The sequence below is a fragment of the Sus scrofa genome, chromosome 7, assembly GCF_054392235.1.
Source record: "Sus scrofa isolate SSC_HxYL_T2T_F1_AM1 chromosome 7, Sscrofa_HxYL_maternal_Yorkshire_Landrace_v2.0, whole genome shotgun sequence".
NCBI lineage: Eukaryota > Metazoa > Chordata > Mammalia > Artiodactyla > Suidae > Sus > Sus scrofa.
Window position 1 is genome coordinate 61,831,277 of NC_139389.1, and position 11,934 is coordinate 61,843,210.

At 48.5% G+C, this 11,934-nt stretch overlaps 1 protein-coding gene across 13 annotated transcripts in view; it reads left to right on the forward strand.

Annotated features, from left to right (window-relative positions):
- The window catches only part of CRTC3 (CREB regulated transcription coactivator 3), a 109,579-nt gene extending 98,588 nt beyond the window's left edge, over positions 1 to 10,991 (forward strand). For 4 of the 13 annotated variants that reach the window (XM_021098911.2, XM_084968519.1, XM_084968523.1 and 1 more), the window contains 4 exons: positions 4,197 to 4,397; positions 4,483 to 4,563; positions 6,649 to 6,751; positions 7,254 to 10,991. In XM_021098911.2, the coding sequence (XP_020954570.1) occupies positions 4,197 to 4,397; positions 4,483 to 4,563; positions 6,649 to 6,751; positions 7,254 to 7,462 (594 nt within the window). In that variant the 3' untranslated portion in view covers positions 7,463 to 10,991. The remainder of the gene's footprint in view (positions 1 to 4,196; positions 4,398 to 4,482; positions 4,564 to 6,648; positions 6,752 to 7,253) is intronic. The other 9 variants (XR_014810399.1, XR_014810401.1, XR_014810403.1 and 6 more) reach the window with 3 other exon arrangements.
- Positions 10,992 to 11,934: the final 943 nt, after the last annotated feature.

The window sequence follows — 11,934 nt, forward strand, 5'->3', positions numbered from 1 at the left end:
GGATGCACTAATGCTTTTCTGATAGCAGATTTGTTGTATTGATTGCTCTTAGGCAAACACTGAACAGTTTGCAGTATTAACTCATGAAGTTGGGGGTTAGAAGAAAGGGTAGGGTGTAGAGGATATAGTCCAGGTAAGTCTAAGATAGCTGGGATTTTAAATTTGGTGTGGAAAATCAATAATTGACTCTCTGAAAAAAAGGGGGGGTTCCCACTGTAGCTCAGTGGGTTAAGGACCTGGTGTTGCCACAGCTGTGGTGTAGGTTGCAGCTGCAGCTCAGATTTGATTCCTGGCCTGGGAACTTCCATATGCTGCAGGTGCAGCCAAAAAAAAAAAGGACTCTATGAGTACTTTAAGCCATAAAGGAAAGCTGAGGAAGACATTTAAGTACCTTCCTGAGGCTTTGATATTGGATTAGACCTCCTCCCTAAGTATGATGACAGATTGAAGAAACAGTGCCTCTGGAGTTCCCTGGTGGCTCAGCAGGTTAAGGACCTGGCACTTGTGCTGTCCAAGCTATGGCTGGGGTTGCTGCTGTGGCATGGGTTCAATTCATGGCCCTGGGATTTCTGCACGCTGCAAGTGCAGCCAAAAAAAAAAAGAGAGAGAGAGAGAAAGAAAGGATGCTTCTATTGTTGCTGAAACACTAGGTACAATAGGGATTATATATGTATAAAAGAACCTGAAGAAGTCTGTTTAGAAAGAGGTACATTTTGAAGACTGTTACAGAAATTTAGGGTGGAAACATCATATTTTGACTTGTTGACTTTGTTTTTATTCTAAGATCTTAGGGTGGTTCTCCTTACCACGGTCATCAATGAATATGTTTTTAACCTGTTGGTCACTCCCTAGATACATTATAACATAGCTTACTCACCACTTCACTATAAATGAGTAATGATTTAGCACGAAAGAGCTGACAGAACACAACGGAAGGAGTTAGCAGATCCAGTTATTAGTCATTCTTTACCAATTATGAACTACGAGAGCTTCATTATATGAGTAATCCCTTTCGGGAGAGGGTAAGAGGATATTTCATAATCTTTTTTTTTTTTTAATGGTTCTTTTTCTATTATTGGATTGCCTTTAATTCTACATTGCAGATTATTTTATAGGATATAAAAATATTACTTTTGCTTTCTAGCTACATTTTAAGGAGACTGTAGGGATAGAGAGCATCCTTTTTCAGATGTTTTCATTTTTTGCTTAATATTTAGATTTTTTTTTTAAATCAATGTCACATTACTTGTGCACATAGTTTAAAAAGTCCCAATAGTTCTAAAGGGCTTGTTATGAAATAACAGTGTCTTCCCTTCCTCACAGCCATATTTCTCAGTGCCTGGAGATGGCTGCTTTCCACTATTTTAGCCAATCTCTTTGGTATAACAGTGTTATTTCATGCTTATTTTGTTCTAGATTTTTAGTATTAGGTATTATTGAATGACATCCGACATGAAAGATTAGGATTTAGTTCTCTTTCAACTCTCCCAGCCCTCTTACCCGGCAACACCTCCCCCCACCCCCCATGCATATTTCCTTCTCACTCTCCTCAGCTTAACAGTGTGGTTCAGTACAGTTTTGGTTAGAGCAGTGCTCAGTGTTTTCATGGTTATAATAATGCAATCAGAGTTGAATTATAGTGTTTACTATGAAATAACAAAACGAACATCTTTTTCTCCTGGGAGTTAATAAACGTCTTACTTGTTTCTTAGTCTGGTTTTACTCTGTGTGTATTACTTACTCAGTCCTAAACTCTCGGGATTGGGTCGATCTCTCAATACAGTTAAAAACAAATCTGCCGACAGCTTTATAAGAGTACATGTGACCTGGCATGACTTAAATGGATCTTCCTTCTGCGCACCATTTAGCTAATAATTGACCAAGTATAGAATTCAAAATCGCAATAATTTCTCTGGAAATTTTGAAGGTATTAATCCATTACCTTTTGTTTCTAGAGTCGTTGAGAAATCCAGTGCCATTCTGATTAATACTTGGAGTGAAAACTCCTTTTCTTCCTCAAGCTTGTAGGATCTTTTTGTTCCTGCTGTTATGAAACTTCAAGATGATGTGGCTTGATAAGAATCTGACTATTTGATGGATTTCTTCAACCTGGAAATTCATTTCCCTCATTTCTGGGAAATTTTCCTTAATTATTTCTTTGATGATTTCTTCTCCTCAGTTTCCCCTGTTCTCTCTTGAATGTATTAGTATTGGACAGCTACTTTTTTTCTCATTTTTTTATTTTTTCCTCCCTTCTTTTCTATCTCTTTTTTTCCCCCGGCTTTCTGGACGTTTCTCAGCATTATCTTCAACCCTTATGCTGAGGGTCTCATTTCTGCTCTCATACTTTTAAATTGCCAAGAATGTTTTGTTGTTGTTATTCTCTGAATATTCCTTTTTTATAGCATAAAACTTACTCCATAGATGCAATATCATCTTTGATCTTTCTGGGATTTTTAGTGGTAATTTTTGTTTCAGTTTCCTTTATTTTTTGTTATAGAGATTTTTCCAAATTGCATTAGAAGTAGAGAACATAATATAATGAATTCTTCCATACCCACCATCCACCCTCAATAATTACGAACATTTTTGTAATCTTGTTTTATCCATATCCCTACTTTAAAAAAATGCATATAGAGGTACATATTACAAGTGTTTTAACATGTATTTATAACAGATAAGAGTGTGTGTGTGTATGTGTGTTTAGGACTGCACCCACAACATATGGAGGTTCTCAGGCTAGGGGTCGAATTGGAGCTGTAGCTGCCGGCCCACATCACAGCCACAGCAACACAGGATCCGAGCCATGTCTGCGACCTACACCACAGCTCACAGCAACACCGGATCCTTAACTCACTGAGCCAGGCCAGGGATCAAACCTGCATCCTCATGAATACTAGTCAGATTTGTTTCTGCTGAGCCATGACAGGAACTCCTTTTTTTTTTTTTTTTTTTTTTTAACAGATAAAGGTTTTTTAATAGCCCTAAATATTATAATGACAATTTTGTTTTTCATGACCGCTACTCCCTCCCTAGATTTCTCCAAGTTTCTTTTCTCTGTCTTCGGTCCCTGGCTTTCATTCAGATGCTTTCCTCATGGTCTGGTGATCCTTGTCACTCTGCTCATATTTAAGAACAGGACACACACACACCAAAACTGACTGGAAGCTCTGCGTGGCCGGGTGGGCTTGTTGTGTCTGGTCTTCACTGCAGAGTGATCTAGCTCAGCCATTTCCTTGGGGAAATGCAATTTTCTCCTAGGCTGGTCAGATCCCCATAGGGTACCATCCTGACCTTGCACCTGGTCTGTGCCAGGATTCCAGCTCTCGGAGGGCTGAGCTGGGAAAGAGGTGGAGGACACAGGATTCGATGGTGAACGTCCTCCTGAACCCAGTGTTTTCAGTAGCGCCTCGCCTCCTAGGGCCTGGCGCACCTCGTCCAGAGATCCTGAGCTGCCCTGTCTAGAGATAGCCCTCAGTCTCCATCCAGGCAAGGGCTCCTGGAGTCTGCCTGCTGCCCACCTAAACTTTGTCGAGAGCCTTCTGGCTTAGCTCCACCTTCACCTGCTGCAGCCCGTTGCCTCAGTTCCAGACCCTGTTAGGGATTCTGTGATGATGTAAGTCAGATTGCCTCTTGCTTGTCCCCGCTGCCAGCAAAGCATTTGGCTCTCTCAGCTCTGCTCAGCCAGCTACTGCGCGGCCATCTGCTTTTCATTTTCCAAATTTTGTTGCCATTTTCTTCTCTCCTATTATCTTCATCCTCGTGTTGTTTGTTATTGTTTTAGCGTTGTTTATTAATGTTTATTGTTGTTTAGTGTTGTTTCAGGGTTTTAGTAGAGTTTTGGGAGATAGCAGAGCTAAATGCCTTTTCCAGTCTTCCATTTTTAACCAGGAGTGATGGCTTTAAAAAGACAAGCACAATTTCAACTGAGAAAACTGAAAGGAAACTGGTTAAATTGGCTGAGTTTTGTTTTGTTTGTTTTTTAAGACAATAGAAATTGTCATTGCCTGGAAAATGCTTCGTGGGGAAGTGAGATTTGAAATATGCTTTGAAGGAGCAGAACTAGGCTTCTCAGAGAGTGGTGTAGACTACCAGCGTGAAGAAAATCTCAGGGTTTTTCCTCACTTTGACATTCCTAATCAGAAAGGACTTGCTCCTAGAACCTATAAGAAATAGCTGGTGGCTTTGTCTTTCAGATGGCGTCCTCAGATCGAAGTCCACTCTCCTTCCTGCCCACAGAAGCCCAAGCCCAGGTGTCCCCCCCACCCCCTTACCCCACACCCCAGGACCTCCCCCAGCCTCTGCTGCAGCAGCCCCGGGCCCAGGAGCCGCCTGCTCAGCAGCCCCAGGCAGCCTCCTCGCTGCCCCAGTCGGACTTCCAGCTCCTCCCAGCCCAGGTGAGTCCCACAGGTCCTCAGGATGGGAGGAGACGCTTGTGTTGCCCTGGGTTCCAGGCTAAATGGTCTCTCCTTGTGCCTGAAGGGCTCATCTTTGACCAGCTTCTTCCCAGATGTGAGCTTCGACCAGCCGTCCATGAGGCCAGGCCCAGCCTTCACTCAGCAGGTGAGTGACCCCCGGGGCCTGTCCCTTCCTTGGATTGAGAGCAGCCACGGTCAGGCTGCTCTGTGCATGGAACCCACGCTGAACAGACCGTGTACAGCACTCCTCTGACCAGGTGTGCTCAACGGCCCAGAGAGCCTGGCATTACCCTGAGCCCTAGAATGCTGCTGCTTGCTGCCTTATTCAGCATCAGGCCTCACCAGGGGACCTGTGGGAACAAGTGGTAGAAGGCTTGAGATGGCAGCCTAGCCATAGACTCGCAGGTCATTCATACTGGAAGGAGCCGTAGCAATCCCCAAATCTACCAGCTGAGACATAGGGCGGTGCTTTGTCCTGTGGAGCGGCTGTGCTCTGCACAGGGTGTGGCCTCCTGGGGGTGCCACCGGGCAGGGCTCCTTCTCCAGGATGCTTGCATTCAGCCATGTACTTTTGCTTTTTAGTTTCTACCTAATACTTTTTATGTGTGTGTCTTTTTAGGGCCACACTTGCAGTATATGGAAATTCCCAGGCTAGGGGTTGAACAGAGCTGCAGCTGCCAGCCTCCCAGTCGCATCTGCAGCTTACACCACAGCTCACCACTGAGCGAGGCCAGGGATCGAACCTGCGTCCTCATGGACATTAGTCGGGTTCGTTTCTGCTGAGCCACAATGGGAACTCCCATACTGACCATTTTTAATATCCCTAGATTTTATAGTATTCAATAATTATGGTTTGGGCTCCAAGACATAATAAGGAGAGAGGGAAGAGCAATTTCCAAAACTTAATAATAACAGTAAAATAAATAAAGACAGAGATATATTCTGGGAGTTCTCTTGTGGTGCAGCTGGTTAAGGATCCAGCATTGTCACTCCAGTGGCTCAGGTTGCTGCTGTGGCCCGGGTTGGATCGCTGGCCCAGGCACTAAGACAGATCTTTCCTGAGTAGGCCATAAGGAAGCCTCAGGGTAGGAACCAATAGTCTTTTTTGTTTGTTTGTTTGTTTTCTTGGGTTTTTTTTTTGCCATTTCTTGGGCCGCTTCCGCGGCATATGGAGGTTCCCAGGCTAGGGGTCTAATCGGAGCTGTAGCCTCTGGTCTACACCAGAGCCTACAGCTACGTGGGATCCAAGCCGAGTCTGCAACCTACACCACAGCTCACGGCAATACCGGATCCTTAACCCACTGAGCAAGGCCAGGGATCGAACCCACAACCTCATGGTTCTTAGTCGGATTCGTTAACCACTGAGCCACGACGGGAACTCCGGGAACCAATAGTCTTTGCTTCACCATTTTCTGAAGAAACCATTTCAGTCTAGGTGAGCCAGTCTCTCTGAAAAATGATAGAAACCTACTGTTAAGAGATTTTAAAAAATGGTTTAAAAATTAACTTCAGGAGTTTCTGTCTTGGCTTAGTGGTTAACGAACCTGACTGGTATCCATGAGAATGCGGGTTCCATCCCTGGCCTCACTGAGTGGGTTAAGGATCCAGCGTTTGCCATGAGCCATGGTGTAGGTCGCAGATGTGGTTTGGATCCCGTGTTGCTGTGGCTGTGGTGTAGGCCTGTGACTACAGCTCTGATTCAACCCCTAGCTTGGGAACCTCCATATATACCTTGGGTGCAGCCCTAAAGAAACAAAAAAAATTGATTTCAGGAACGGCATTTAAAATAGGCCCTAGTTCTAACCCATCCTCATAGAGGCTTTCTCATAGAGAGGGGCTTGCCTGTGGTTCCTCTCTCTGAATAAGAGAAGGAGAGGGTTCTACTTTCTTGTTTTTCTAGAACCCAAAGAGGGAAGGAGCCCATTACTTCCTTGACTTATAGATAGAGCCTTTGAAGTGTTCCCACAGACAGTGATTTCCAAAGGCGTCAATGTGCTGAGCCCAGGGGGCCGTGGCCAGCGGCATCACCTGGGATGGCAGAGTGGGCTGGGCAGTGTGCGTACCCCCAGCGTGGTTCCCAGGGACTCCTCCTGCACCCCGGCGTCCCCTTGCCTGAGCAGAAAGTTCTGTGTAGGCTGTCGCAGCAGCAGCGCACTCTGGGATCGTGGAGAGAAAGGGCCGTGAGGCAGTTTCATGTCTTCCCTTATAATGTGACCTTTGGTGCTTCCAGGTGCCCCTGGTACAACAAGGTGCCCGAGAGCCACAGGACTCCTTTCATTTGAGACCAAACCTGTATTCCAACTGCGGGAATTTCCCAAACACCAGCCTGACAGGTGAGTGTGGGCCACCTCTCAGCTGCTTTATTTTTCTGTGTGTCCACAGATGCCACTGAGAGATCTGTTTCTCCACAGATGCCACTGAGAGATCATTTAAAGGACTTGTCATTATACAAAGCACAATTGAACATCCCCCCCACTCTTCCCCCCCCCCCTTCAGCTTTACCTTTTTGAGTTGCAGATGTCCAGCCCCAGAGCCTGGGAAGCAGTGGGGAAAGGGCCTGGAGACCTGAGCCTTTTCTGAGCTACTTAGTTTTCAGTGATTGACAGTTGGTCAAGGGAGAAAAACCTGCCAAAGTGGAAGTTATGGAACTCCCTGAAAATAGATTCCAGAGTAGAACTGTAGGCCTGGGAGTGGTTGGAACACAGGTGATCACTGTTCTGCTCAGGAAGACGACAGGAATGGCATTTGAGGGTTGTCATCAGTTGTGTCCTCTTTGTGGCCTGGGCCTCACCCCTCCTAATCCATGCTGTTTTCCCCTCCTGCTGCTCTTTCCAGAAGACTCGAGCACCAGCCTGTTCAAAGACCTCAGCAGTGCTCTGGCAGGCATGCCCGAGGTCAGCCTGAACGTGGACACTCCATTTCCACTGGAGGAAGAGCTCCAGATCGAACCCCTGAGCCTGGACGGACTCAACATGTTAAGTGATTCCAGCATGGGCCTGCTCGACCCGTCTGTGGAAGAGACGTTTCGAGCTGACCGACTGTGAACAGAAGGGAACCGAGCAGGAGAACTTATTTCTGAAACAGCTAAAATAGCACGGACTAGAACGGAGCCAGCAACACCCCTGGGCTTTAGGTATCTTGGGCTTCTGACGTGGAAGGAACCAATTGCCGGGCTCCCGGCTTGCAGGCGAGGTCCCTCTTGTTGGCTGCACCTTATTCTAGGCCACAGAGCTGGGCGCCTGCCCTCAGGCCTGCGGCTTGGGTCCTATGGCTGCAGGTGTGCTATTCTGGGGCTTCCAATGAATCAGTTATTACTGCAGTCATTACAGCCTCTCGTTGACCATCTAGTTGGTCACGTAAAAGTAGGAAAGATAACCAGTGGGCTCAGTAGCACTGTGTAGTGCCCGGAACCACTGATCTCCGTCAACACTGAAGCAAGGACCCGGAGCAGGGGACAGGCAGGGGTCACAGGCCCTGGGGAGTCAGCTCCGAATCCAGCAGCAGTACCACCGCCCCACGATGCCTCCTCTGACCCAGCCGTTGTGCCTCAGCACCGCTGGGCAGTGGCAAGCTGTTCCAGGGCAGGGCAGAGGGCCAGGGCTCTCCCAGAGGACTCGGTTCCAACACCAAGAAGGATTTTTACCCCAAGTCCAAAGACAGGCTTGAGTTAAGCAAACTGAATTCTAATTTGTCTCCTCCCGGTTTGCAATCTCTTTTCTGCTGCTTCAGTACACTTTTTCCTATGGACAAGAGGAAAAGGAAGACTATTTTATTCAGTCACTGAAGAAAAAAAAAAAAAATCCCCTGGTCCCAGATGAACCTGAAGAGAACAGTGCTTCTTGGTGGCTGGGGAAGAGAGAGGGGGCTACAGTTGTCTCACAGGCACACGCCATCCTCCGACAGCTCCAGACAGACAGGCCTCCTCTCCACAGACCAGCTGGAGGAAGCGGCTGGGGCTCTAAATCTGACCTCCCCGGCCCCCAGCAGCTGAGCAGCAGCGGAGGGAAGCTGTTTCTCTGTGGAATGGAAGTGTGAATGTCACCCCACCAGACCTAAGCTCCTCGAGGGCAGGGCCTGTGCCTTATTCCTCCCCAAGACCTAACAAGTGCCTGGCACCGAGCAGGTGCTACAGAACTGTGCCCTGCACACACATGCACGCACGCACACATGAATGAGTGGCGCCGGAATGAGTGAGCCTACCTTGCTGTAGGCAGTCTAGTTTTCACTGTCCTAGTCCTTACCAGATCTCTCGGAGCTTCAGCGTTTCTAACACTCATGCCTGTGGTTAAGCATGCACTTTAATATGCTTTTAACACTAGGTGACCAGATCTCCAGTTACTGCACGCACACCCTGTCGTCCTTGAGAGTATGCAGGTATAGGTGGAACCTGTCTTCTGAGTGCATCCAGAATAGCTGAGCAAACCGAGGCTGCCCACGTGCCAGGACCTCAGGAGTCCTAGCCACTGCAAAAGACCCTCCCTCTCAGACCTGTGTTTTGCTTTGGAAGAGATCCCTTCTAGGAATTCCCACTGTGGCTCAGGATGCTTAAGGACTCAGGTTCAATCCCTGGCCTCGCTTAGTGGGTTAAGGATCCGGCGTTGCCGTGAGCTGTGGTGTAGGTCGCAGACACGGCTCGGATCTGGTGTTGCTGTGGCTGTGGCGTAGGCTGGTGGCTGCAGCTCTGATTAGACCCCTAGCCTGGGAAACTCCATATGCCGTGGGAGTGGCCCTAAAAAGACAAAAGAGAGAGGTCCCTTCTCTGAAGTTGCAGAGAGTCTAGAATAAAATGAAGGCCTCAGTGATGACACCATCGCTAATAATCAGTACCTTAGCATAAAGTGGTATTGCTGGATTTCCACCATTGCCTGCCTCGTCTAACTTAGTCTATGCTGGCCCCTAACTCCCTAATGGGTGGGTTTGAAGGCCCTGGGGGAGGAGTCTGGGCAGGCCTGGGAAGACAGGACAGGGGTGGGGAGGGCAGGCACATGGAAGGAGAGAGAGATGCCAGAGCCTTGGCCCTGACAGCCCTGCCCTTCCAGGAGGCACCAGGGTTGTTGCCAGGGGTAGGGGCGCTCCAGATGGCTCCCCCCAGAGAAGCAAGGCCGTGCCCCATAGCTCTGAATCTGGCAGGTGTGCCTGGCAGTAGGAGGGCTCTGTCACAGGATCCTGGGCTGTTACCCTTCCAGACCCTGTCCTAGTTCCTTCTGTCTTCAAGGGGGAGTCCCTTCCCTCCAGTCTCTAGATAACCTGAGGGTCAGCACTCCATTTTCACTGTGAAGCCCAAGTCTTCCTGCCTCGCATTCGCCTGAACCACCCCCCCGCCTCCCTGGCTAATGAATCAGGAAGTCAAGACAGAGCCCTCCTGCCTGAGCTCTGGCTCGGGGTTGGGGGGGCCGGAGGCAGTGGGTCACCCCTTTAAAGCCTCACTTCCAGTTAAACTTCCAGATGCCTTTATATCTGACATCGCGGAGCCAGTAACGTGCTGTTAAAGTAAAAGGGCCTCTCATTCCGTACAGCGCCCGGTGTGCTGAAAGAGGCTGAAGCCTGGCTGCCTTTCCTGTGTCAGAGGCCCCCCAAATCTGATTTGGCCTCATCGACAGGGAGCAGTGCTGATGCTGTGAAGGTTTTTGAAAAAAGAAGGTCCCAGGATAACCTGCTCTTTACACAATGCCTTACCCATGGGGATTGCTGGTGTCAGGGCCCCAACTCCCTCTACACAGCAGCCCGGCCTCACAGCTGGAGACCCCGAAACCTACAGGACAAAGAGCGCTCCCCCTCGGCCTTCGCCAGGGACTCGTGGAAATGGAGGCTCCCAGGAAAAGTGACTTGTGTGTGGAGTATGATGATGACAATAAGGCTTAGCACTGAACTCAGTTTGTCCTTAGGTCCATCCGTCCCTTGTTGTCCTGTGAAAAGGTTTTATACATTATGCATTATTCAGCCCACCTTACTTACATGGTGTCGCCCTGACCTTCAGTGGGCAAATCTGTGCTCACTGCTGTCTTTGCAACAAACCAGGTGTCCTTTGTGTGGGAAGTGGCTGCAGACTTCATGGTAAACTATGTTTTCAATATTTAGTTTTTCACAAGAACTTGACCGTTGTATTGCTCTCATTTACTAGCAGTTAAACAGCATAGACTAAACACCTCTCTGTGTGTTTTTTTTTCCCCCTTCTGTACGGTTGTGGCTTTTAGAACACGCGGTGTCAGGAGAAACTTGATGTCAAGGTCAATATGAATTCTTCTCTGTCGTGTTTCATTTCTCCTAAGTCTGCTGTATATTACCTGAGCGGAAATGTTGTGTATTCCAGTCCATTTGCATATTTGAAGCCGTTTCCAACTCTGACTCTGATCGTCTCTTCTGATTCACACATAGACGGTTCCGAGCATGTTTCTTCCACTGCTTCGTGATGGAACCATCACAGCAACTAATCAGACTTCCCGCCAGTGTCCTAGTTCCCAGGTCCCCCTTGTTAAACAATATTTAAAGATTGGAATTTGTATAAAGTAGCTTCCAAGTTTTATAATGCATCATTTTACATCTTTCATAATTAAAAGCAGCACAATAAGCTTGTATGTGCATTTGGTGTTTTTCTTCAGCCTTGGGTGAGATGAACGGGTAGAAAGCCCCACTCTCTCCACTCAGCCTGCAGGTAGAGATTTCTGGTCTGTGGCCCAGCAGATCCACTCTCCCCTTGTCGGGTGTTCGTAACACAGGCTGCCGTGCCCGGTCCGGAGAGAGGTTCACTGAGAAGCAGACAGTTCTTTAGAAGGCATGTGTACCCAGACAGGGCATTGTGGCAGGGCTCAGGACAGGGCCGGCACCCCTTCCAGACCCTGCGCCCGCCGTCCCCGGAAACCCCTATCCTTCTCTTCCCCTCAGTGACTCTGCTGTCCTCTACTGATCTTGAGCCCTTTCCCCCACTTCACCATGGGCTCAGGCTCTGTTTTCTACCCCCAGCCTCCCTCCCCATGTCCTGACAGGGTTGATAGGCCCAGCCCATCCAACCGCAGACGGCCTCAGAGGCCTTCAGAGACCTGCTTCCTCAGCCGCACCCAGGGCCTGCCCTAAAGGTGACTCTTCTGAAATCCTACTCAGAAATCCCATCTCTGACTCCAACTTCTTGAGCCACTATTTCTAGTGCAAATACACCCTGTTCTTTGACCCCACTGAGAAGTCCGGCCCTCAGTCCGCCTCTTCTCTGCTGGGGTTCCTTCCTTCCCCAGTCTAGCCCATTGGTCAGAGACCTTCATGACAACCCACCAGCTCTCCTGCTTGGACACTTGGTATGTCTCTGTCACACACTGTCCATTAACTGTCTCCTCTCCTGCCACCCAGGGGCACTCCAGACCTCTGTTCTCCTCAAGACCCCATCAGGCCTTCTCACAACCAGAAATTCCAGGCCTTGGGGGATGGGGGTGGGGGGTTCCCTCAGCATCCCTCCTGCTCCCACTTGCTCCCCACTCCATCCCCTTTCCTGGTAAACTTGCCCAAATCTCTGCCCATCCTTGCCCTC